This window comes from Phyllostomus discolor, chromosome 3 (genome assembly GCF_004126475.2).
Source record: "Phyllostomus discolor isolate MPI-MPIP mPhyDis1 chromosome 3, mPhyDis1.pri.v3, whole genome shotgun sequence".
NCBI classification, from domain to species: Eukaryota; Metazoa; Chordata; class Mammalia; order Chiroptera; family Phyllostomidae; genus Phyllostomus; species Phyllostomus discolor.
In genome coordinates this window covers 90,411,025-90,433,220 of record NC_040905.2, presented here as the reverse complement: position 1 = coordinate 90,433,220, position 22,196 = coordinate 90,411,025, and the positions used below count along the sequence as shown (strand labels likewise).

The 22,196-nt window shown below is 55.2% G+C and overlaps 2 protein-coding genes across 3 annotated transcripts; one reads left to right on the top strand and one right to left on the bottom strand.

Moving 5' to 3' along the window:
- Positions 1 to 8: 8 nt before the first annotated feature.
- Positions 9 to 14,901, top strand: GIGYF1 (GRB10 interacting GYF protein 1). Its single transcript, XM_036020755.1, is given in 29 exon segments — positions 9 to 89; positions 3,403 to 3,529; positions 4,438 to 4,668; positions 5,355 to 5,505; positions 5,743 to 5,854; positions 5,950 to 6,079; positions 6,186 to 6,281; positions 6,439 to 6,501; positions 6,503 to 6,551; positions 6,673 to 6,781; positions 7,120 to 7,160; positions 7,396 to 7,566; positions 7,796 to 8,046; positions 8,181 to 8,289; positions 8,823 to 8,960; positions 9,161 to 9,261; positions 9,486 to 9,657; positions 9,780 to 9,946; positions 10,066 to 10,166; positions 10,252 to 10,368; positions 10,489 to 10,589; positions 10,711 to 10,793; positions 10,890 to 11,033; positions 11,115 to 11,342; positions 11,588 to 11,772; positions 11,871 to 12,031; positions 12,120 to 12,283; positions 12,365 to 12,494; positions 12,592 to 14,901. Coding segments are annotated over 25 exon segments (3,099 nt in total). The 5' UTR covers positions 9 to 89; positions 3,403 to 3,529; positions 4,438 to 4,668; positions 5,355 to 5,505; positions 5,743 to 5,819; the 3' UTR covers positions 12,645 to 14,901.
- Positions 14,902 to 15,190: 289 nt separating this feature from the next.
- Positions 15,191 to 20,455, bottom strand: GNB2 (G protein subunit beta 2). 2 transcript variants are annotated; one of them, XM_028511565.1, is made up of 10 exons: positions 20,272 to 20,455; positions 17,845 to 17,990; positions 17,593 to 17,631; positions 17,360 to 17,466; positions 16,967 to 17,030; positions 16,718 to 16,880; positions 16,557 to 16,623; positions 16,049 to 16,250; positions 15,745 to 15,961; positions 15,191 to 15,664 (listed from the first exon to the last, which is right to left on the bottom strand). In XM_028511565.1, exons 2-10 carry the CDS (start codon positions 17,899 to 17,901, stop codon positions 15,558 to 15,560), a joined length of 1,023 nt encoding a protein of 340 aa, XP_028367366.1. In that variant the 5' UTR covers positions 17,902 to 17,990; positions 20,272 to 20,455; the 3' UTR covers positions 15,191 to 15,557. The 2 variants fall into 2 exon arrangements, with proteins under 2 accessions (XP_028367366.1, XP_028367375.1); XM_028511574.2 differs by lacking the exon at positions 17,845 to 17,990 and having other exon boundaries at positions 20,272 to 20,432.
- Between the last annotated feature and the right edge of the window lie 1,741 nt (positions 20,456 to 22,196).

The window sequence follows — 22,196 nt, the reverse complement described above, 5'->3', positions numbered from 1 at the left end:
CCTCCGGCCCGCCGCGCGCTGCCAGCCCGCCGCCCGCCAGCTGCCGCCCACGCCCTGTGACCGGAGTCTCTCGCCGCCTGCCAGCCGTGGTAAGCGCTCGGTGGCCCCGCCGTCCCCGGCCCGCAGCCGGGCCCGGAGCAGGCCCGCCCCCGACGCCGAGGCGGCCGCGCCGAGCCTACAAGAGCCAGAGTGAGGGCCACCGGCACGGACCTTCTCTGGCTCTCTCCGAGGCCGCTGCCGCCAGGTTGCCGCCCCCGGGCCCTGGGGTCGGCCCCTCCCCCGGCGCGGCCTCCAGTGTCGCTGTCCCGCCCGGGGGGCGGCTGCCCTGGCCCCACGCACCTGGCGCCCCTCCCTGAAGGGCACGCTGTCCTCCCCGCCGGCCCGCCTCCTTCCCACCCCCGCGCTCCTAACGGTCGTTCTACGATCCCTCTGAAATCCGGCCAGGGTTCCCAGGTCTCCCCCTGCCAGCATCCTCCGCCAGGTCCGCTCGGGGGCCCCGGATCCGAATGCCCAGCGCTCCCAGGAGATTCCTCAACGTGCCTCTGGGTTTCTGTTGGAATTAGCTGGGCCCTGCGTGTCTTAAAGTCCAAGCATTGCATGACTTTGGCAAATGTGGAAGCCTTTCCCCATAACCAGAGCACCTCTACTGGATCTTCACCTGAATTTACTTTGAGCTAACAACACTAGTGCTTGGTCATCGGGGTCTCCCTCCCGGTTGCCTGGAAGTGTTAAACACGTTAGTCATTTTCTGTTGCCAGTCTGGGCCTTTCCCTGTCCATCTCAACTGATGCAGCACCTCTGCTACGGCCTCTTTCACACGCCCCCCACCCCGCAAGTTAACTTTAAGGAGGTCCTCATATCACACCTCTTACCCAGTCATCACTGGAATTCCCAGTAAGCTTCCAGGTCTGGTCCATCAACCCCGGCTTTGGGAGAGGCTAAATCAATAACTTGTTGGCTGGTTCTTTTCCTCCAATCACCCAAGACTTATTCCACTCCTGCTTCTCAGCACTGCTTTTCCAAAGGTCACCAACCTTTACACACCCTCTTTGCTGCTTGGAGGTCACATGCCAGTTGCAATTTAGCTCCACACCAGTAGCCCCGAACTTGCCTCTGCAATATAAGCACCATGGGTACCAACCGGCAGGTCCCCTTTGCCGCTCACTGTGTGTGGGGGAGTTTGCTTTCTGACTCCTTCATCTGTTCTGTTTCCTGTGCAGTCCCAGGCCACCTACCCCGCTTCCAGCTCCAGTTTTATTTTCTACATTGTAGGTCTAGCATGCCTTTGGGAAAGGTTGGGGCAGAGCTGGACTTTGTGTAGCTGCCACAGCCTGTATTGTAGACCAGGTACCATATGGTGATTACAGTTAAGTAAGTTGTGTTCTTAGACCCCTGGCCTGGCTTTTTCAACCATTGGATGTGTTAGTATTGTATGTGATGTGATGAATTAAAGGACCCCATTTTGCCCTTGCTTTGATGTCTGTAGTTGGAGTTTACAGTAGAAGAAACAGCCCACCTTAGAGCAGAGAAGGTGAGAAGAGGAAGCTGTATGAAGGATTTAAAAAATCTAACAAATTTAAAATGGCTTAAAACTCACAAAGTATGTTTGAGAGTTTGGAGTGGTTCCTGCTGCTTGCGTGCCCCTTCTCCAGTCTGGATAGAGTGTCTAGGGACCTCTCCATACCCTGCTGGGGCAGCTGCAACCTCTCTTCCTTGTTTTCCCTGGCTGGAGCCCAAGACTGGGCAAGTGGGCAGAAGGGATCAAATGAGTTAAAGTATGGAAGTGCTTTGAAAACTGTTAGCTAAGTAGACAGACTGAGGAGCAGCATTTGTCAGGATGGCTCAAGAGTGGAGAGCTGGGGTAGCTGATCAACAGAGGATTTGGCTTGCACCACTTTTTAAGCCTCTGAGTTCTCATTTACCATGCAGGGAGAATCTTTCCATCCTGAGAAAGGGCGGAGTCACCTCCAATAGGCTTGAGGCTGGGCAGTTGCTCAAATGTTGGGGAATTTAGTATTCTGCTTCTGTTAATAGTGATACTTTTCTGTGCCAAGGCATATTGCTCTGGATTGGGCTAATTTTAGGGGTGACGGAATGAGGAAATAGTGTTCTAAAGTTAGTGTGTACTTGGGACCACCTCTTCTCTGGATCTTTACCTTCTCCCTTGAGGTCTGAACCCCAGAAAACAGGCTCCGCTCCTAGTCCTTCAAGCCTGTTGTGAACACCCAGGACCAGTGTGCATCCTCTCCCCTTGACTCCGGCAGGGGGCAGCCTTTTAATAGCAATAATTCAGATGTCAGTAGAGTGAGGATACACTGAAGCCTGATTAAGAGGAGCTGGTAGATGAGGTAGGCAGGTGCTGAGGACAGGGCAAGGGGTAGGGGCTAAGGTAGAATGAGCCTATGAGGAAATCCTTAAATCAAGTAGCCAGGAAAGGCTATGTCCTCACTGCTGTGCCTGCTGACTCTCCCACCCTTTTCCTTCACTGGAAAAGAATCCAAACAATTGGCTATGCATTTGTGATAGAGAAACTTAGGACAGTTTTTTTTTTTAAGATTTTATTTATTTATTTTTAGAGAGAGGGGAAGGGAGGGAGAAAGAGAGGGAGAGAAACACCAATGTGTGGCTGCTTCTCATGTGCCCCCAACTGGGGACCTGGCCCACAACCCAGGCATGTGCCCTGACTGGGAATCAAGCCTGTAACCCTTTGGCTTGCAGGCCGGCACTCAAGTCCACTGAGCCACACCAGCCAGGGCGACAATTTTTTTTTTTTTTCCAATTCTAGTCTTTTCCCAAGGATTTCCCTCCTGGCAGGGTTTCACATTTCTCTCATTGGACAGTATAATTAGGGAATTATTTCCTTGCTCTTTAGAGGGGAGAATGAACTGCAGTAAATTTGGTTTCTCTTGTTTTTTTGTTCTTTTCCATGGAGAAAATAGGTGTTTACCTCTGCATGTGCATGGTGTAGAGGAGGGTTTCTCAATTGTGGCAATATTGACATTTTGGGCCAGGTAATTCTCTGTGGTAGAGTGCTGTCCTGTGCATTGTAGGATGTTTAGCAGCATCCCTGGCCCCTACCCACTAGATGCCAGTAGCACCTCCCAGTCGTCCCAACCAAATATGTCTCCAGATTTTGTCAAATGTCTTCTGGAGAGCAGAGTGCCCTCTGTCCCCAATTGAGAACCACTAGCTTCAAGGAAACATGTGGAAAGACAAACCTGCTTAGAGTGATGGAAATCGTGGGAGGCATGTGTGCTGCTGAGCTAGGATGGCCCAGTGAGCCACAATCTCTGGGACCAGGTCCTCCTCCTGCTGGGCCCACCTGTAGCCTTGGCCTTTTTCTCCAGCTGCTCCTGTGTTCCCTATCCCACCCCTGAATCCTCCTTATTTTTGTCTCTGCAGTTTTCCTGCTTCTCGTACTGGGAACCACTTTTCCTTTGCTCCTTGCAACCAGGACAGAAAGGCAAAGGCCAGCCGTGGAAAAGCACCAAGGAGGGCCGCCTTTGCCACTCCCTGGCAAGGTGGGAGGGTGAGTTGTCCCTTTTCTGTTCCCTCACCCTATAGTAGCCTTCCATGCCACAGGACTCCTTTGTTCCTCTAGAAGATGGGCTTTTCTGGAGTGAATTGATAGAGGCTTAGAACAGCCTCTCCTGAGGTTTGTTTGAAGGAATTTGAGGTGTTTTTCTTGGAATGGGGAAGACTTAGGTATGTGACAGCTATCCTCAAATACCTTTTATTTTTCCCCTAAATCTTTTCTTTAAAAGGGTGATAAAATATATACCATTTTAACTATTTTTAAGTGTACAGTTCTGCAACATTAAATATACTCACATTGTTGTGTAGCTATCACCACCAAAATCAGAGATTTTTCATTTGCCCCATTTCAGCTGAAACTCTGTGTCTATTCAACAGCTACCCTTGCCCTGTAGCTCTGGGACCCACCACTATACTCCCTTGTCTCTTCGAATTTGACTCCTGGGAATCTTGTATAAGAGGAGTCGTACAGCATCTGTTCTTTTGTGACTGGCTTGTTTCACTTAGCATAAAGTCTTCAAATTTTGTCCATTGGCTGAACTACATAAGGGTTGTTGTATCATTGAAAAAAATAACCTTACTCTGCTGTCTGGGGAGGCTTACTTGAATTCCATGAAGGGAAGAGCTTTTCAACAGGCTCCTGATGGCTATATGTGCTGTATCATGTGTCATGACCAGGAGTATCCAGCCAGAGCAGTTGTAGAAGAGATGCCCATACTGAGGGAGGTCAGCCCTAGTCTAACTGGTCTCAGAAGCTCCATTTCACCCTAGGATGCTGGGATTCTGGGAGTAGATCCTGTTTCTGTCCTAGAGTTTTGCATTGTCTTCTGCTATGCAGCTGTAGGTGAGAGAGCCTCTGCCCCTTGGCTCTTCCAGTAGAAACCCTTCTTCTTTCCTTCCCAGAGTTGTGGAAAGCCTTGGAGTTGATGGGCACTGTGGAGGCGCTCCGGTCCAGCCTCTTCCCCAACCAGTGAGGGAACCCTTGCACAGCCCCCTGAAACCCTGCTTGCCCGGAACCACCAGGGATGAGCTGCCTCCTGAGAGCCTGCTCTACTGGTCCTTAGAGGGACAGGCCACTGCCAGTGCTGCCACTTCCGTCAGCCTCAGTAACTCTGACCTTACTTGTACTTTATGGTGAGAGGCTTCTTCCCAGCTTGTCTGATCATAACCTTGTTTCCTTTTTAGTTCTTTTTATTTGTACTTGGGCTCTTTCTGATCCCAGGAAAGGGGTTTGGGTGTTCGTTCATATTTTGGTAAATCAGCCCATGGGTGCGCTCGCTGGACTTTTCCTACATGCAGTCTTCAATGTGTGCCCCAACTTTGTCCCTGGAATAGCATCCCCACCCCCACTCCCTTGTACTGGCTTTTTCTTGAAACTGATTTTAGCTGCCAAGCAGTCAGCTCTGAAATTTTTCAGATGGGAAGTATATAATTTTTCTTCCAGATTAATCTCTAATTCTCTTCTCCATAACTGACCTTTTTTCTCCCTGGAATATTTGTGGTTCTAGTGGGATTTTTTTGTTGTTCAGTTATTTGTTTTTGTTTTTCTTTGTCCTGAATGTCCACGAAAGCCTTAAGTACCCTCTTACTGAATGCTATGCCATGTGGCGAGAGGGCTGAGACCTGAAGAGGTGCCTGGCATGTTCTCTTCCTACCTCCAGCACCTCAGTCAGGCTTTGCTTGTGAGGCTGAACATGTAGGGGGACAGAGATGAGGACAGGGACTAGGGTCACTGTTATGCAGGGCAGAGGAGGGCCGAAGCAGGGAGACCTGTCTGACCTATTATTCAACCCACCTTCTCCGCCTCACCTCTCATTAAGGAATTTTCCCAGATGTGAAAGTCCCTTCCTGGGCACCACTGCAGTCAGACCAGCATCCAGTCCTTTGGGGGCCCTGGTTTACTCCAGCACAGGCTCCTGCCTGAAGAGAGGCTGGTCCCTGTTCTACTGCTGCTCGGAGTAAGGCTACCAGGTGGGTCTGGGTTGAGGGAGGGTACTCCTGCAGAAACAGAAGGGGCCCTAGCTACCCTCTTTTCCCCAAGTTTTCCCCTGTTGGGACTCTGGTTAATTCACGGTATGAGTGGCACATGGCTGGTTTAGGTGGTGAGTCCTTTTAGAACTCATTACCATGGTGGGGACTTATGTCTTATCCTCTTGGGGTTGTCTGGATGTGCTGCCTCTAAGCCCAGTGTACCCTGTGCCTCCACAGGTGTTTGGAGAGTGAACTCTAAGTCCCCCCAACCCCTCCTCACATCCTCTGACCTCTAGGACACACTCAGCTCCACGATGGCAGCAGAGACCCTCAACTTTGGGCCTGAATGGTGAGTCAGATGTGCTTTAGGTGGTGTGGAGAAGCCCAAAGGAAGAATAGGGCTGCTTAGACTCCTGTCTTTTTCCTTCCATGTCCTTTTTCTAGGCTGAGGGCCCTTTCTAGTGGTGGCAGTGTGGCCTCCCCACCCCCATCCCCTGCCATGCCCAAATACAAGCTGGCTGACTATCGATACGGGCGCGAGGAGATGCTGGCCCTCTACATCAAGGAGAACAAGGTGAGGAGCGGGTGTGGGTGGGTTATGTGGCCCAGTTGCCTATCTGGCCTTAGTGGAGAGATCCCAAGAGCATGTGGTATCTTGGCCCTTCTGCCCTGATTTACAGGTCCCCGATGAGCTGCAGGACAAGGAGTTTGCTGCGGTGCTACAGGAAGAGCCACTGCAGCCCTTGGCGCTAGAGCCTCTGACTGAGGAGGAGCAGGTGGGACTGGGCTGGGTTAGCTGTGGGCTGGGGCACTGGGGCTCCCTCTTGGAGGGGGGCTGGTTTGGGAAGACAGATGCTGGAGTGTGCAGTTCTGGACAGAGTGGGGGCAGTCAGGTGCCTGGGTCCTCACTCCCACCCCTGACTCCCTCCTCAGAGAAACTTCTCCCTGTCAGTGAACAGTGTGGCTGTGCTGAGGCTGATGGGGAAAGGGGCTGCTCCCCCCCCCAGGTGGCACCTCCCGTGGCAGGGGCAGTACTCGGAGCCGAGGTAGGTGGGGGTGATAACATGTTCTGGGGGCAGCAGAGTAGGGGGGGCACGGGGCTGTGGTCTTGAAGGTGTGCAGCAGTGATCTGGCAGGTTTCCCATGTGCATCTCATTTCTTTTCCAGGCCGTGGCCGTGGTGACAGTTGCTTTTACCAAAGAAGCATTGAAGAAGGCGATGGGGCCTTTGGTCGAAACCCCCGGGAGATCCAGCGTAGCCAGAGTTGGGATGACAGGTGCAGGCTGGAAGGAGATGGCATAGAGGCAGAGCACAGAGAAGCCCCAGGGTTAAGATCCAGGGTCCCATGAAAGAAGGCTTGGGTTTTGTTATTAGAGGGTGGTAGGAGACCAGCCAAATAAGCCCTGGTCAGAGATCGTGCTCTCTGCCCTCTTAACCACTGTAGCCCTGCCCTTTCCTTCTGATCCTCCCAGCTCCCTCCTAGGCCTGATTTTTTCCTAGTACCCCATCCCCTTTCTCCCTCCACCTTTCTCAGGGCAGAATGGACAGGTGTGCAGAGATTGCAAAGGTCAGGGAGGGAAGCTGACCTTTGACCAACATCTTTCTGTCCCACAGAGGCGAGAGGCGGTTTGAGAAGTCAGCCAGGAGGGACGGAGGTATGGATAGTGGTGAGGGAGGAACCAGGCCCTGAAGGTCATTGAGAGGTGGGGGAGACTAAAATGGGTGGCCCCAGTGAGGGGGACATTTCCTGGGTAAGGTGTGGAGGGAGGGCAGGAGGATCCAGCGCTGGGCTCCTCGTTCTCAGTGAGGATTATAGAAAGAGTCTTTCGGGCTGTGGCTGCTGCTCCATTGACTGTGTTTTCTTCCACCTGTGCTTCCCCCACCCCTAAGCACGATCCGGGTTTGAGGAGGGAGGGGCTGGTCCGAGAAAGGAACATGCCCGCTCAGATAGTGAGAACTGGCGTTCCCTCCGGGAGGAGCAAGAAGAAGAAGAAGAGGGCAGCTGGAGACTTGGGGCAGGACCCCGGCGAGATGGTGACCGCTGGCGTTCAGCCAGCCCTGGTGAGATTGGAGCCAGATAAGTATTGTAGGGGGTAGGGGGGGGCAGCAAGAATATCCCATGCAGGGGCTTTCATGGCCAGAAGGAGGGAGCTGAAAGTGTTCTCAAGTGGAGTGTATGGGGGAGCAGTCCTGGAACTGCTGGGGGTCCCAGGGGTTTGGGGGACAGCAGAAGAGGAGTCTCTGGCTCGACTGGGATACAGATTCTCCTCCTCTGACTTTTCCTGCTCAGATGGTGGCCCCCGCTCTGCTGGCTGGCGGGAACATGGGGACCGACGTCGAAAGTTTGAATTTGATTTGCGAGGGGATCGAGGAGGATGTGAAGAAGAGGGACGGGGTGGAGGGGGCAGCTCTCACCTCCGGAGGTGCCGAGGACCTGATGGCTTTGATGACGACAAGGATGGGCTCCCAGAGTGGTGCCTGGACGATGAGGATGAAGAAATGGGCACCTTTGATGCCTCCGGGGCCTTTTTGCCTCTCAAGGTATCCACCTGTGAGGAGACCAGAGGAAGACTTTTATGAGAAGTTGGTGGGACCTGCCCTGATGGGGTCCTCCTGTTTCTATCTGTTTATCCTCTGCCCTTTCACCTCCCATTGTATCCCCTAATCCCATGCAGAAGGGCCCCAAGGAGCCCATTCCTGAGGAGCAAGAGCTCGACTTCCAGGGTCTGGAAGAAGAAGAGGAAGAGCCTTCTGAAGGGCTGGATGAGGAGGGGCCTGAGGCAGGTAAGCCTGCAGGGGTTGGGTAAGGAGAAGGCCTGAGAACCTGGATCTGGGCCAGGTGGGTAGAGGTTTCCCCCACCAGGCTGGGTACAGGCTGTCCACTCACCTGCAGGAGGAGGTTGCTTAGAAACTCAAGGAAAGCAGATGCTGACAGGTGTGGGGAAGAACCTGGAAACAACAGGGCTGTGTCTTAAAGGTAGTGTGTCATAAAAATCAAGCATAATCAAAATGACCTTTGCAAATCCCTTGAAAAATCTGTAAAGCACAGCAGTAAATTTATGGTATTGTACATACATCCCTGGACAGTGCTGTGGACACACATGCCCATGTCAGCATTGTAGGGGCAAAAGAAGGGTGCTAAGTGGGGTTTGTGGTGGTGAGTCACTGAGTATTAGTTGAGTTGACCAAAGTCAAGTTGGTGAAATCAATACCCAGAGGCCCAAGATCTGGCCACAAACGCAGGGTTTGTGCTAAATCATTTTTAAAGCCTTTTAGTTCTTTGGTTTTGAATTCTGGTAATTACCCTTCTCTCTCAGATGGGAAGGAACTGACCCCACTGCCGCCTCCAGAGGAGAAGTCCAGCTCTTCATCCCCATTGGCTACCTTGGGCTCACTCTGGGGCACTAATGGGGAAGGAGGTGATGCTGTGGAGAAAGACCTGCCAGTTGCCGAAGGTAGCCAGAGAGTAGGGCTGCCTCTTCTCTGCAGTCAAGAGCTGGTGGGGGAACTCTTCCTCTTCTTGTGGGAAGGAAGTGCACAGGGTATTTGTGTGGGGGCTAGAGTAGAGCCTGTTTTTCTGGAATGAGAGTAGATAGGGGACTGTCTTGTGCCTTCTCTGGACCCTTCCCCCCAATTCCATTTTCTTTGCTCCCAGGAGATGATTTGAGGGCTATGCAGCTGAGTCCTGGAGTGGGCTCACCCCCTGGCCCACCTGGAGATCTAGAAGATGATGAAGGCTTGAAGCACCTGCAGCAGGTTGGGTGGGGGCAGGGGGCCTAAGAAGGCTCTATAGATCCTCCCCTACAGGGGGGACAGAAAGCCATTGTTAGTCTGCCCCTCCGCCTGGGTACCAGGCTCTTCCCTGTCTGTCCCTCTGTCCCACTGCATCCAGCTCACCCCAGCCCAACTTTACCCCCGGCCCTGTCCTGCTGTTGCTGTGATTGGGCAGTTGAGTCTTCCCTCTCTCCCTGGGCTCCCAGGAGGCAGAGAAGCTCGTGGCATCCCTGCAGGACAGCTCCCTGGAAGAGGAACAATTCACAGCCACCATGCAGGCCCAGGGACTGCGCCACTCTGCAGCTGCCACTGCCCTCCCCCTCAGCCATGGTGCGGCCCGGAAGTGGTTCTACAAAGACCCACAGGGAGAGATCCAAGGTGCCCATGGGGACTAGGGGGGGCACGCAGGATTGCTGCTGGGGATGAGGGCACACCGTCATTCTCTTTCAGGGCTTCTTTGGCACACCTTTCTAACCAAAGACCCCCTTCTCTCGGTTCAGGCCCTTTCACAACACAGGAGATGGCAGAGTGGTTCCAAGCGGGCTATTTCTCCATGGCTCTGCTTGTGAAGCGTGGCTGTGATGAGGGCTTCCAGCCACTGGGTGAGGTGATCAAGATGTGGGGTCGTGTGCCCTTTGCCCCAGGGCCCTCGCCACCCCCACTGCTGGTAAGCATACCCACCTTTGGGCAGGGCAGGGAGGGGGGGCAGGAGCCTGGTGGATGTCAGGTGGGTTGTGTGGAGCATGACATAGTCAGAACTGTGGGAATACTCTTACCTTTACTCAGGGAAACATGGACCAGGAGCGGCTGAAGAAGCAACAGGAGCTGGCAGCAGCGGCCTTGTACCAGCAGCTGCAGCACCAGCAGTTTCTTCAGCTGGTCAATAGGTACAGGGGCCTAGAAGGGCCTATAAATAGAGATGGGCACTGGTGGTATGGGCGGACCCCCTCATGCCTGTCTTCCTATCCACAGCCGCCCCCTCCAGCAGTGTGGGCTCCGGGAAAAGGCGGCTCTGGGGGACCTGACACCACCGCAGCAGCAGCAGCTTACCGCCTTCCTGCAGCAGCTCCAAGCTCTCAAACCTCCCAGGTCTGTGGGCTGCTCTGTCTGTGGCATCACGTGTATGAACCCGCAGAATATGTAAAGTGGGGATATGGAGCAGCCTGGAGACGGGTTTAGGGTGCTGAGAATCAGTGATTTGCTCCTCAGAGGTGGGGACCAGAACCTGCTCCCGACGATGAACCGGTCCTTGTCGGTGCCAGATTCGGGCTCCCTCTGGGACATACATACCTCAGCCTCATCACAATCAGGTGTGTGGCCAGCCCAGCAGTTTCTGGGGGAGTAGAGACCTCAGGGGCTGTGCCTCCCCCTCAGGTTGTTTCAGTCCAGGGGGCCTCAGCGCCCTCCTGCAGCTGCCTTTGCCTCCTGCAGGCGGTGAGGCCAGTCTTTGGGACATACCAATTAACTCTTCGACTCAGGGTCCAATTCTAGAACAACTCCAGCTGCAACATAAAGTGAGTAGGCATCCTGGGGCTGGAGTCCTTGGTGTCAAAGGCTGAACTGATGTGGGGGGTTAGGGTGGCCCTATGTCTGATCTTACTGACTTTCAGTTCCAAGAGCGCAGAGAAGTGGAGCTCAGGGTGAAGCGGGAGGAGGAGGAGCGCAAGCGCCGGGAGGAGAAGCGACGCCAGCAGCAGCAGCAGGAGGAACAGAAGCGGCGGCAGGAAGAAGAGGAGTTGTTTCGGCGCAAGCAGGTGGGTGCCCAGCTGAGCCCTCAGCCTGCTTGACCTGAGCTTGGGGTCAGATTGCTGGCCCTCACTCTCTCTCTGGTTCAGGTGCGGCAACAGGAGCTACTGCTGAAGCTGCTACAACAGCAGCAGGCAGTGGCCACAGTCCCAGTGCCCCCTGCACCCAGCTCCCCCCCCCCACTGTGGGCTGGCCTGGCCAAGCAAGGACTCTCCATGAAGACGCTGCTTGAGCTGCAATTGGAGGGCGAGCGACAGCTGCATAAGCCGACTCCGCCTCGGGAGCCATCACGGGCTCAGGCCCCCAACCACCGAGTGGTGAGCAAGCTGGGCCCTTCCCTGATTGCCTTGCAACTTTTGGGCCCCCAGTAACCCCTTCCAGTTGGCTCTCAGGGTGTCCCGGGAGTGGGGTGGGGAGCCCTGGCCCATGTCTGACTCTAAAGGACCTCTCCTGTGTGGTCCTAACTTTGTCCCCCCTTTGACACATAAATAAGCCTCCCCACTTAGTTTTCTTGAGTATGTGTCTCTGTTTGGGCCACCCTGACTTCTGCCATCTGTACCAGCTTGGGGGCCTGGGCGCAGCCCCCCAGAACCAGTGGGTATCTGAGTCTGGGCCACTGTGGGGCGGGCCCGACAAGAGTGGGGGCGGCAGTGTCGGCCTGGGGCTTTGGGAGGACACCCTCAAGAGCAGCGGGAGCCTGGCCCGCAGCCTGGGCCTGAAGAACAGCCGGAGCAGCCCCTCTCTCAGGTGGGTGCTGGGGCCTGCAGGGTCCGGGCTAGGGCTGGGATAGAAGGATGTGGAACACCTGAACTGATCTCTTGCCTTTAATCCATCCTCCCACTTAGTGACTCGTACAGCCACCTGTCAGGTCGGCCTGTGCGCAAAAAGACAGAGGAGGAAGAGAAGCTGCTGAAGTTGTTACAGGGCATCCCCAGGCCCCAGGATGGCTTCACCCAGTGGTGTGAGCAGATGCTGCACACACTGAGCACCACCGGCAGCCTGGATGGTATAGGTGGCAGATCCTGGGAGTTGGCTGGGTCAGGGTGCCAGACCTATATCATGTAGGCCCTGATAGCCACCATCCTGCCCTGTAGTGCCCATGGCTGTAGCGATCCTCAAGGAGGTGGAATCCCCCTATGATGTCCATGATTATATTCGTTCCTGCCTGGGGGACACGCTGGAAGCCAAAGAATTTGCCAAACAATTCCTGGAGCGGAGGGCTAAGCAGAAAGCCAGCCAACAACGGCAGCAGCAGCAGGTAAGGTTTCATGTCCCCCGCAGGGGAGGATAAGGTCGCTCAGCACCCTCCTGACTCCCCCTCGCTCTCTGCTGCTGGCAGGAGGCTTGGTTGAACAGCGGTTCTCTGCAGACGGCCTTTCAGACCAACCACAGCACCAAACTCGGCCCTGGAGAGGGCAGCAAGGCCAAGAGGCGTGCACTAATGCTGCACTCGGACCCCAGTATCTTGGGTACGTTTTTGGGGTGGGACAAGCAAGGAGGCTTTTTCATGAACATGGAGCAGGCACCTTTAGGTGAGAGCTCAAACCCAGCTTCTTCCGGCTTCAGGGTACTCCCTGCACGGACCCTCTGGTGAGATCGAGAGCGTGGATGACTACTGACCAGCCCGTCCCACCAGCCCCCCTGGGCTGTAGGCCAGGGGCAACAGCAGCAGCTTGGACCCTTGGGTCCCCAGCCTGCAAGCTCCCAATAAGGAGCGTAGGAGGAAGCAGGGGCAGGGTCCCCAGCACTTGTTACAAACCACACGATGCACCTTAACTCACCCACCACGAGGCACTTTAATAGATTGGGGAGAAGGGTTTTTTTTTTTTCTTTTAAAAAAAATTTTAAACAACATTGAAGAAAACATTAGGAGAGACAAAAAAATATTGTTAAAAACTAGACTCTAAGCACCCCTTTCTCCTCTGGGGATTGCAGGGGTGACAATGGAAGGTCCAGAGTTTTTTGTTTTGTTTTTTAAGAAAAAAGAAAAACAATGAAAAAAAAAAAAAGGTTAGGAGGCTGAAAGAAAAAACACACTGTTATTTTGGGGCAGTGGGGACATGACCCCACCGATCTGTCCTGTCTGGCCCCCAAGGCTGCACTTACCCTCCCTGCCCTGCCAGTTGGGCCATTGGGGTAACTGGAAGCTGGGGTGCCAGCAGTTTGCACATCGAGGACCTCTCAGCCCCACCGGCCGGACTGCTGTGAAAGGCCCCCTTGTTGCTATGACTGTGGCAGAGATGTCCGGGGTCGGGGCCAAAGGAGCCCCTTGGCTTTGCTGCTTTGGGGAAAGTTGCACAAATGGGCCAGGCCACCTCCCCTCCCCAGGTGGCTGACGGGGTAGATGGCAGAGCGCCAGCCGGTGCCAACCTCATCTGGCTGTCAGGGCAGCAGAACTTCCACTCTGGTCCTGGTGAGGGGCTTCCCCCACCACTGCCATTGGGGGGACTGGGTGTGAAGTGTAAAGCCCCAGCTCCCTGCCTTGCCACATGAATGTATTCCTTGGGCCACAAGCCCCTGCTGCACCCCCTTGAGTGAGGTGGGGGCAGAGCAGTTCCTCTAGGAGCTGGAGAGAGGCACCACATAATGACTATTTCTCCTGTGAAGGGGGTGAGAGGAGAGGCCCAGGAGGCCAAGGGAAGTGGGCAGCTTGGAGCTTCAGGTTGCAGTGTGGGGTTGTTGGAAGGGAGCCCTGCTCCTGCAGCTGGCTGGCTGTGTGGGATGTGGACCACCCAGCTCTGCCCTGATCCCTCCATTGACCAAACTGGAGAGGAGTGAGTGGCCTCACCCCTCCCTGCTCCCCTGATGTGTTCTTAATGTTGGGTAAGGTCGGGGGTGAAGGGAGTCAAGACTAGAAGTGTCTGTCTCTCCTAAGTTGGGGGAGGTGGTCCTTCTGCTCACCAACCTATTCCCGATCACCTGCCTAGGTTTGTCTCCATTTGTGTGTGTGTGTTTTTTAACAGTTTGTTGTATCTTTTTGGTTTTCATCTAATTTCTCCTGTTGACCTCACTGCTCAGAGTGCAGTATTAGGGCAGGACTCTGCCACTGCCTCCCCTCCATGAATGTATTTCTCCTTCCTGCCCTGGGGAAATGGGGAATAGCCCATTTTCTTTCCCCATCCATCCCTAGAGATACCACGTTTTTTGTTTTGTTTTTGTTGTTTCGTTTTTGCACCAAAGTGGCAACTGGGTCAGTGTTGGGGGGAAAAAAGCTGGCCTGGGGTGGGGGGTGAAGGGGCTCCCTCCACCTGCTTCTCCCTGGTTTCAACAGTGTTAGCGTCAGTGAAAAGACAATATTCTCTCTAAAGCAATAAGGGGGTGATGGGCCAGGGGAAAATGTCTTGCTGCTGCTGGCCCCCCAGCTCCCCCTTTCCTCTCGCCAGTATTTGGCGGCATTAGAGGTGTGGGGGGGGAGTACTGTTGTGACTGAATGTAACTGCCCCCACCCCTGCCGCAGCCAATGCAGGGGGAGGGGGGATGACACCCTTCCCCTCTCTTCCTCCCCTTCCCCCCAGCTAAAGAGACTTTGAACTTAGGGGGCCCTTGAGCCTGGAGAGGCCTTAACCCTGTGAGGAAGTGTAGGGGGAGCCCTCTCCCACCCTATCCCCTTTTGAGAGTGGTCAATGTTTACAAGCCCCTGAGCCCCCAGCCCAGGGACTCAGCCCCCCCCCCCCCCCCCCCCATTGCTGTCCCTTCCCAGGCCATTTTCCTGGGCCCTCGCTGCTCTCCTGCCCTTGGGGTTGGGGTGGGTGCAGGGGCCTTCTCTATTCCCTTGTCTGCCTTGTACCCACAATCTCCACCCTGTTATTCCTCCCCCTCCTACCTGCCTTGTAAATACTCCCCCCCTCCCAATAAAACTTGGTGTGTGTTCCCTTCTGCCTCTGCATCTTTTCTTGGGGGAAGGAGGTAGAGGGGATGGAGAGGCAGAGCTCAGAGCTGGGAACTTAAAAGCTGCAGGTAGGAGTGGTTGGTAGTCAGAATGGAGGGCTGTGTTTTTTTAGGAAGAACTACAGCCTTACTGTGCAAAAGTCCTGCCTATGGCTCCAGCTTTCCTCTGAGAAGAATGGGATTTCCTCTTTGGCCCCCTACTTGGTAGGACCCCATACCCTGCAGCTGATAAGCCCTCCCTGAAGTGAGGAAGACACAAGCAAGAGGAGCAACCAGGTACAGAGTTGGAATTGGTTCCTTTATGGAAAAACTGAAAATATAATAAAAATTAAAATAAAACCAGTTTAAAAAAGCCAGCCCCTGGAGTTTCCACCTCCTGCCTCTGACCCTCCAGGGGGATGAGGCCCTGACCCCAGGGCAGCTAAAGAAGGAGGGCTTTCTGCCCCTCTTCCCCCATTCTATCCCCATTTTTATTTCCACAGTGGGGGCCCCGGGAGGAACCAAACCTGGGTAGGGGAGCAGGGACCCAAGGCCCCTGTGGCCAGGGGAGGGAAGCTCATGTGCCTCCAGCCCCAAAGCTCCCGGCCTGTAGTGTGGGCGTGGGCAAGGCCCCTCCTGGCCGGGCCCAGTTGGAGTTGGGGCTCTTAGTTCCAGATCTTGAGGAAGGAGTCCCAGGAGCCTGTGGCCACAGCCATGCCATCGTCAGTGACCCCAAGGCAGCTCACACGGTTGTCATGGCCAGCAAGGACACCTGTGAGGAAGGGTTTCATCAGAACTAATCTGGCCGGGGTTCCCGTCCTCACTTGTCCCCACCCAGCACCCAGCTCTCACCTGCACGGTCGCCCTTCATGGCATCCCAGATGTTGCAGTTGAAGTCATCGTAGCCAGCGAGCAGCAGCCGGCCACTTCGAGAGAAGGCAACAGAGGTGATGCCACAGATGATGTTGTCGTGGGAATACATGAGGAGCTCCTGGTCTGCCCTCAGGTCAAAGAGGCGGCACGTGGCATCGTCAGAGCCCGTGGTGAAGGCGTAGCCATTGGGGAAGAACTACAGGACACAATCAGAGTGGAATAAGGGCACAGCAGGGCCAGGAGCCTGGCAGAGATGCACTAGCCCAGCCTGCCCAGAACTTACAGCCACAGCATTGATGTCAGATTCATGGCCAATGAAGGTCTGTCTGCACATCGAATCTCGCACATCCCACAGCTTGATAGAGGCATCACAGGCACCTGACACAAAGGTGCGGCCATCGGGGGCCAGTGACAAGGACATCACATCCCCACTATGTCCAGCAAAACCCACTGTCTGCTGGCCTGTCTCAATGTCCCACAGGGCACTAGAAAGGTGGCAGGAAGAAGGAAAGGATTAGAGAGGAGCAGTTTGGGCAGACTCCCTCCCTGCCTAGTCCTCCACCACATGAGCCCAGACCCAACAGCCTCCACAGAAGGGGCACAGGAGCCCCAGAGTCACAGAAACCTACTCTTGTCTCCTTCCTGCCACAGGAGGAGGCTAGGTGTTCAGAATAAGAGCTCTGCCCTTGTTTGCTCAGGGTATGTGTACTATAAGCTGAGCTCTGAGGCAGTAGTTCCCCAGGCAGGAAGTGTGGGTGAGCCCCAATTGCCTATCCTTGGCAGGGCCTCACCAGGTGGTGTCCCCAGAGCTGGTGATGATTTGGTTGTCATCCAGGAAGCGGCAGCATGACAGGTACCCTGGGGAAAGGGGCTGGTCAGCCAGGTCTCTAAGGGAGTACAGCACAACCTGTCCCCCACCAACAGCACCTGTGCCCTACCAGGCCCCTCTCACCAGTATGGCCAGGCAGCTCCCGGCTGACCCTGACATTGCCCTCACGAGTCTTGAGGCTGTAGATGGAGCAGATGTTGTCCAACCCCCCACAGGCCACAAAGTTCCCTGAGGGTGCGTACGCACAGGTCATGACCCAGGAGGAGCGCAGTGGGATGGCATGGACCTAGGAAGGAGTAACAGTGCCCAGGGTCAGAGCCAACCAGGCAGGGCCTGCAGCCCACCCCATCCAGCTTTGGCCATCACCTCTACCTTGTTGGTGGTATAGCTGTCCCAGATGATGAGCTTCCCATCCTGGGAGGCGCTGACCAGCAGCCTGTTGGAAGGTGGCAAGGGAGAGGCATAGGGATTAGGATGTAGAGTTCCTTCTGGAGGAAGGGACACCCTTGGCAGTGTCCCATCTGGTGGGAGGCCCTTCTGAGACAATTCCCAGCAGCAGCCCATAAGTTTTTGTCTGTATGTACCCCTTTCTGGTCACTTGGGGGCATCTGGGAGTCACAGTCTTCCCAAACATACTCAGCAACATGGGTCATCTCCCCAAGCCTGCAAGGCTGCCCCTCCCCACCACCCCTGACTCTGCTTGCTATAAACTCAGTCCCAGGACAAACACAAAGGCTCAGCGCTCAATCCCAACTACACACATACCTTGAGTCTGTCCCCCAGTGCATGGCATAGATCTTTGCCAGGTGTCCACGGAGGGTCCTCCGTGTCCTCATCTGGATTCTCCCCACTGGGTCCAGCCCAGCTGTGATCTGGAGGTGGAGGCAGAATAGATCAGGGAGGGGCAAGTGGTAGAGCTCACTGCTAAGCAGTATGCCTCAAATCCTTGCCCCTTGCTCCTTCCCTTCACCCCAAGTCCAGCCTTGGATTCATCTCACCTGGGTCAGTGTTGAATCCCCACATGCTTTTCGGGCATCCTATAAGAGACAGCCAAGAAGGTCAGAGAGGCAGGAGAGAAGAGGAGGGAGAGGGAGGAGAGGAAAGAACACAGGAAACGGGTGGAAAGGATAAGACAGTAGGGGTTAGGGTACACACCCACACACAGAACAGCCCCCCACCTCCAGCACACACAGTTGCCTGGCCCTGCCAGTTCAGCCCCCAACCCCCAGCTCAGCCGGCCAGGCTCTCACCCGGATTTGGTTCCGGAGCTGCTCAGCCTCCTGTCTCAGTTGCTCCAGCTCACTCATGGCGCCGGGCCCGTGGGGCGGGGTTGGGGGCGGCTGGGGGCCGCGGGACGGGGGCTGGGGGAGGCAGCTCCTCGCCTCTGGCCCGAGGCCTGGGGGATTGCAGGGCTGACGTCAGGCCCAAGGCCACACAGCAAAGGGGAGAAAGGCGGGGTTGAAGCCCACAGAAATGGGTGAACAAGGGCAGAAGAGAAAGGGGGCGGCAGTGATGGCGTGGGTCTCCCGGGCAGAACCTAGGGCCTCTGGCACAGATGTAGCCTAGGGGATAGCTGACTTCCCCAATCTTCTTCCCGCCCCCCGGAAACGGAGCGGGAAGTGCAAGAGGAAGCGCAGGGGAAACCCCTCCCTCGGACAGAAGCCCGGGCGGGACACCCGCGACAGGAACTAGGGGGAAGTGAAGGCGGGGCAGAGTGGAGAGGGGGTGGGAGTCCCTTCAAAACAGACTAGGCATCTGCCCCGGCCCGCACGGGCACCGCCCAACTAGTACCTCATTTTAAAAGGGGCGGTGCCTCTTTAAATTCACCCCCACACGCCCCACACCTTCCGCACACACCCCCCAAGCTTAAGACAACGGCGGGTGGGGGCAGACCTGAGGGGGAAGCTAGGCTGTTCGTGGGGTTGCCTAGGCAACCGTCACCCGGACTGAGAGCACCTCATTGGTGAAGTGTCCCCACCCTAGCCCGGTTGCCAAGGCAACCGCATCCAAGGCAAAGACCTGTAGGGTGGGTGACCCCACCCCCGGCCCCATCGCCCCCGCCCGACCTAGCCTCCCGCTCCTCCCCAGAACCGGCCAGGGTGGCTGTTTACAGGATTTAGGAAAAGCCGATTGGGCACTAATAGGTTCGGGACGGCTCACCCCAGATAATCCCTGGGCCGGCTGCACCCCATTAGCCGCCCGCAGCAGGTGGAAGCGAGGGTGGTGGGGAGGATAGCCTCAAGGCGCTACTCCCTCCAGAGCCGAGGCCGTCGGCTCCGGCGCGCCGCAGAAAGCCCGTGGGAGCCGCTCACAAGTAATTAAGGCTCCGAAGAGAGGTCCCCCGCCCTGAGGCGCAGAGCTGCTCTCTCCCCGGCGCCGGCGGGCAGGCGAGCGGCGGCCCCAGGCGGCCCGTCTCTGCTCCCTCAGCGCCCCAGGATCCCAACCCGCGAACTCGTTGCAGTGACCCCAGGAGGAGCCTGGCTGGCTCCGCTCAAGGACCCGGAGTCCTGCATCCCCCCCTTTGGCCACCTGTGTGATCTGGCCATGCACACTGCACTCCGCCAATCCGGGCGTCCCCGACTCTGTTCCCACTTCCCCCAGGCCTGGGCGTTCCTCTTCCCCACTGACATTTCCCCTCTAGTCAGTTCAGCTTTCTACGCCAGCGCCAGGGGATGCCCCTCAGAAAAGCTAAGCAGGGGACAAAGCCTCTCCTCACTCCACCTCCCCAGCTCCGGACAAAACCCCTTCCAGCTGCCTGCAGCCCCGGGCGAGTGGCAACGCCAAAGGCCCAGGGCAGAAGAAAGCCGACCAGAGGAAGCTGCGGGGGTCTGGGGCGACGCTCTAGCCCTCAGTCCCCATCACCCTTCGGGGCCCCTTCAGCGACCCCCGAAATCTGGGCACTCAGTAGCCGGGGTCCCAAGGAGAAATGGGGGTGCCACCGCCTCCGCAAGTCTGGCGGGGCGAAGGGGAGGGGACAAGGGAGGGTCCCGGATCTGGCAGCTGGAAGGCGCGGGCCAGTGCCGTGATGCGAAGCGCAGTGGGCCTGGCCCTCCAGCCCCCACGACCTCCATCTTGCCCAAAAGAAAGCTAGGCAGGGGTTCCCGGGAGCTAGGCTTGGGGTTAGGACTAGTAAAGGAAAAGGAGTACCGAGGACTCCCTTCCAGGGTAATGGGGCCAGAAAACACCGGCAAAACGCAAATCGAGGGTAGGGTAGTGGCGAAGGAAAGGGTGGCCTCACGGCCTTGCCTGCCTCTCTTGAGGATTCTGGAGTTTTGCAAGACGAATGGTGCCGGGGGTGCGAAATGGGAGAACACAAGGGGTGCTACCCAGGGGCAAACGGGGGTGGAGGTGGGGGAAGGGGGCGGAACGGGGCCTACAGGAAGCTCTGAATTTGCCCCCAACTTCTCAGGGAGCAAGAGACAGGCGGGGCCCGGATGGGATCTAGGGTCAGACAACATGCGCCTAACGGTGCAGGGGGGGTGTGCATTGGGGGCGAGGGTCTCCCAGTTCCCCTTCCGGGTTTAGGAGCGACAGGGCCAGAAGAAGGGAGGGGAGGTCTGGGGAGTTACGTCCGCTCCCAGGAGGCCAGATCCGGGAGACGGAAGGAAGAAAGGTTTCTCTCCCACAGGGGAATTTGGGGATGGGGGAATGAGAACTCCTTTTGTCAGCGGAGGTACCTGTGGCGATGGGACTCTACCAAGGGTCGCTAGAGGAGCAAGGAAGGTCCTGTCTTCCTCCGCGGCGGAGGCGGCAGCGGCGGCGACGCGGATGGATTCTCTCAGTCACCCCAACTCAACCGTCCAGCGCTGCTCTCCCCAGAGCGGAGGGATCCCGCCCGCCAGTGACGCGGCCGTCGCCGCCGCGCCCAGGGCCCGGCTGGGCGAGACCAACTACTTAGTAGGGGGAGGCCGAAACGATAATACTACTTGGTCAAAGATCGACTCGCTCACAACGAAGATTTTTCTCCATACTATTTCGTCGCAAAATGGACCAAAATTAACGTTTTGCTTCCCGAAAAGGAGTAAGACATCCCCCCTGGGGCTGAAAGAGGTGGTAGCGGCATAAGGGAGGGAGAAACTGTTCTAGTCACGTGACCGGCCCTCCCGGATTGGGTGACTCCAGGCTGGGAAGGGAAGCTCGAAGCCCGAGTTCTCGGTTAGATCACGCCCCCGCCCTATGAGACCACGCCCCTCACCGGGGAACAGAGCTAGAGATCTTAACCCGCACTGAGTTGGGCCTCCAGGAAGCAGAGAGAAGGGGCAGCAGTTGCGGAAGTCCCTGAGCAGGAATGAATGAGTGGGGTCCGCTGCGGGCACCTGAGAACCTGGGAATGCCATCAAAGAGTCTTACTGAAGCAGTTTCTCGCCAAAAGTGGGCTTTTGTAGAACTCTTTACAGGTCTGGATGACACTGTGATAACTCACATATACTGAGTTCCATACTAATTTAATCCTTACGACAATACTATGAAGTCAAGTACTAGCATTGTTTCCATTTTGTAGCAGTGGAAATAATTCCTAGGGCTGCAGAATAGAGATGTGAATCAAGGCAGCTTTAGCTAATTTCCTGTGCAATGGTAACAATACTAGGCTCTTGATGAAACTCCCTGTGGACCAGCCCTGTAAAGGGATGAGAATATAAGTATAGGCCTGTTTCCACCTCTGTAAAATAAGTGTGTTGACAGTTACCTGCCCTGCAAATCACCTTGGATTGTTATGAGATCCCCACGGACTGTGAAAATGCCCTGGAAAGTTCAAGTCAATGAATAGTCTTTATTGAGTCCTCATGCAGTTTTAAAGTAAAGTATCAAAACAGACAATACTCATTTAGCCTCTGTTATAGGTATTAAAAAATAGTTTTCAAAACAAAAAATCACATTTTTAAAATATTTTTAAGATTTTATTTATTTACTTTTAGACAGAGGAGAAGGGAGGGGAAAAGAGCGGGAGATAAACATCGATGTATGGTTGCCCCCTACACACCCGGCTCTGGGTGCGGACCTGGCCCACAACCCAGGCATGTGCCCTGACTGGGAATCAAACCAACCACCCTTGGTTCTCAGGTTGGCATTCAATCCACCGAGCCACACTAACCAGGGCCTCACATTCTTAGTTATGCACAAAATTCCATTTGTGTGCACTACCAAGTTCGTTGATATATTATCAGTAGATAACAGATGTCAATGAGATGTTAGAATTTAGAAGGGATCCTACAGGTAATTTACATCAAATTCCTTTCCATCTACAGGTGGGCAATGACTTCCCCGAAGTCACTTAAAAAACTAACAGCATAGGACTAGAACCCAATTTTGTTTATAGGGCATCTGACACTGCTTCCTCTCATTTTGGTTGCTATGTTAATATGCCTCCCTATTTAACTCATTTAGCAAATATTTATCAACTCCCAAAGATCTATACCTACTGCCCAGGGCACTGAGACTACAATCCCGAACATATGCATCCTCTCTGCCTGAAGGGAGCTTGCAGTTTACAAAGGAGACAGATGATAGATGACTATGAAATAACAATTAGAGCTGGTATCCTGGAAGTGCCACTTACTGACAGCAGAACATTTGGGAAGGAAGATCAAGGGTTTTAATTTGG

What these genes read in the sequence shown, in the direction of transcription:
- GNB2 (XM_028511565.1), bottom strand. Translation starts at nt 17,901, where the DNA reads ATGAGTGAGCTGGAGCAACTGAGACAGGAGGCTGAGCAGCTCCGGAAC. An exon ending in CACTGGGGGACAGACTCAAG is followed by an intron (nt 17,031 to 17,359) that starts GTATGTGTGTAG and finishes ACCTTCCAACAG; the next exon opens with GCTGCTGGTCAGCGCCTCCC. An exon ending in CATGAAGGGCGACCGTGCAG is followed by an intron (nt 15,665 to 15,744) that starts GTGAGAGCTGGG and finishes CCTTCCTCACAG; the next exon opens with GTGTCCTTGCTGGCCATGAC.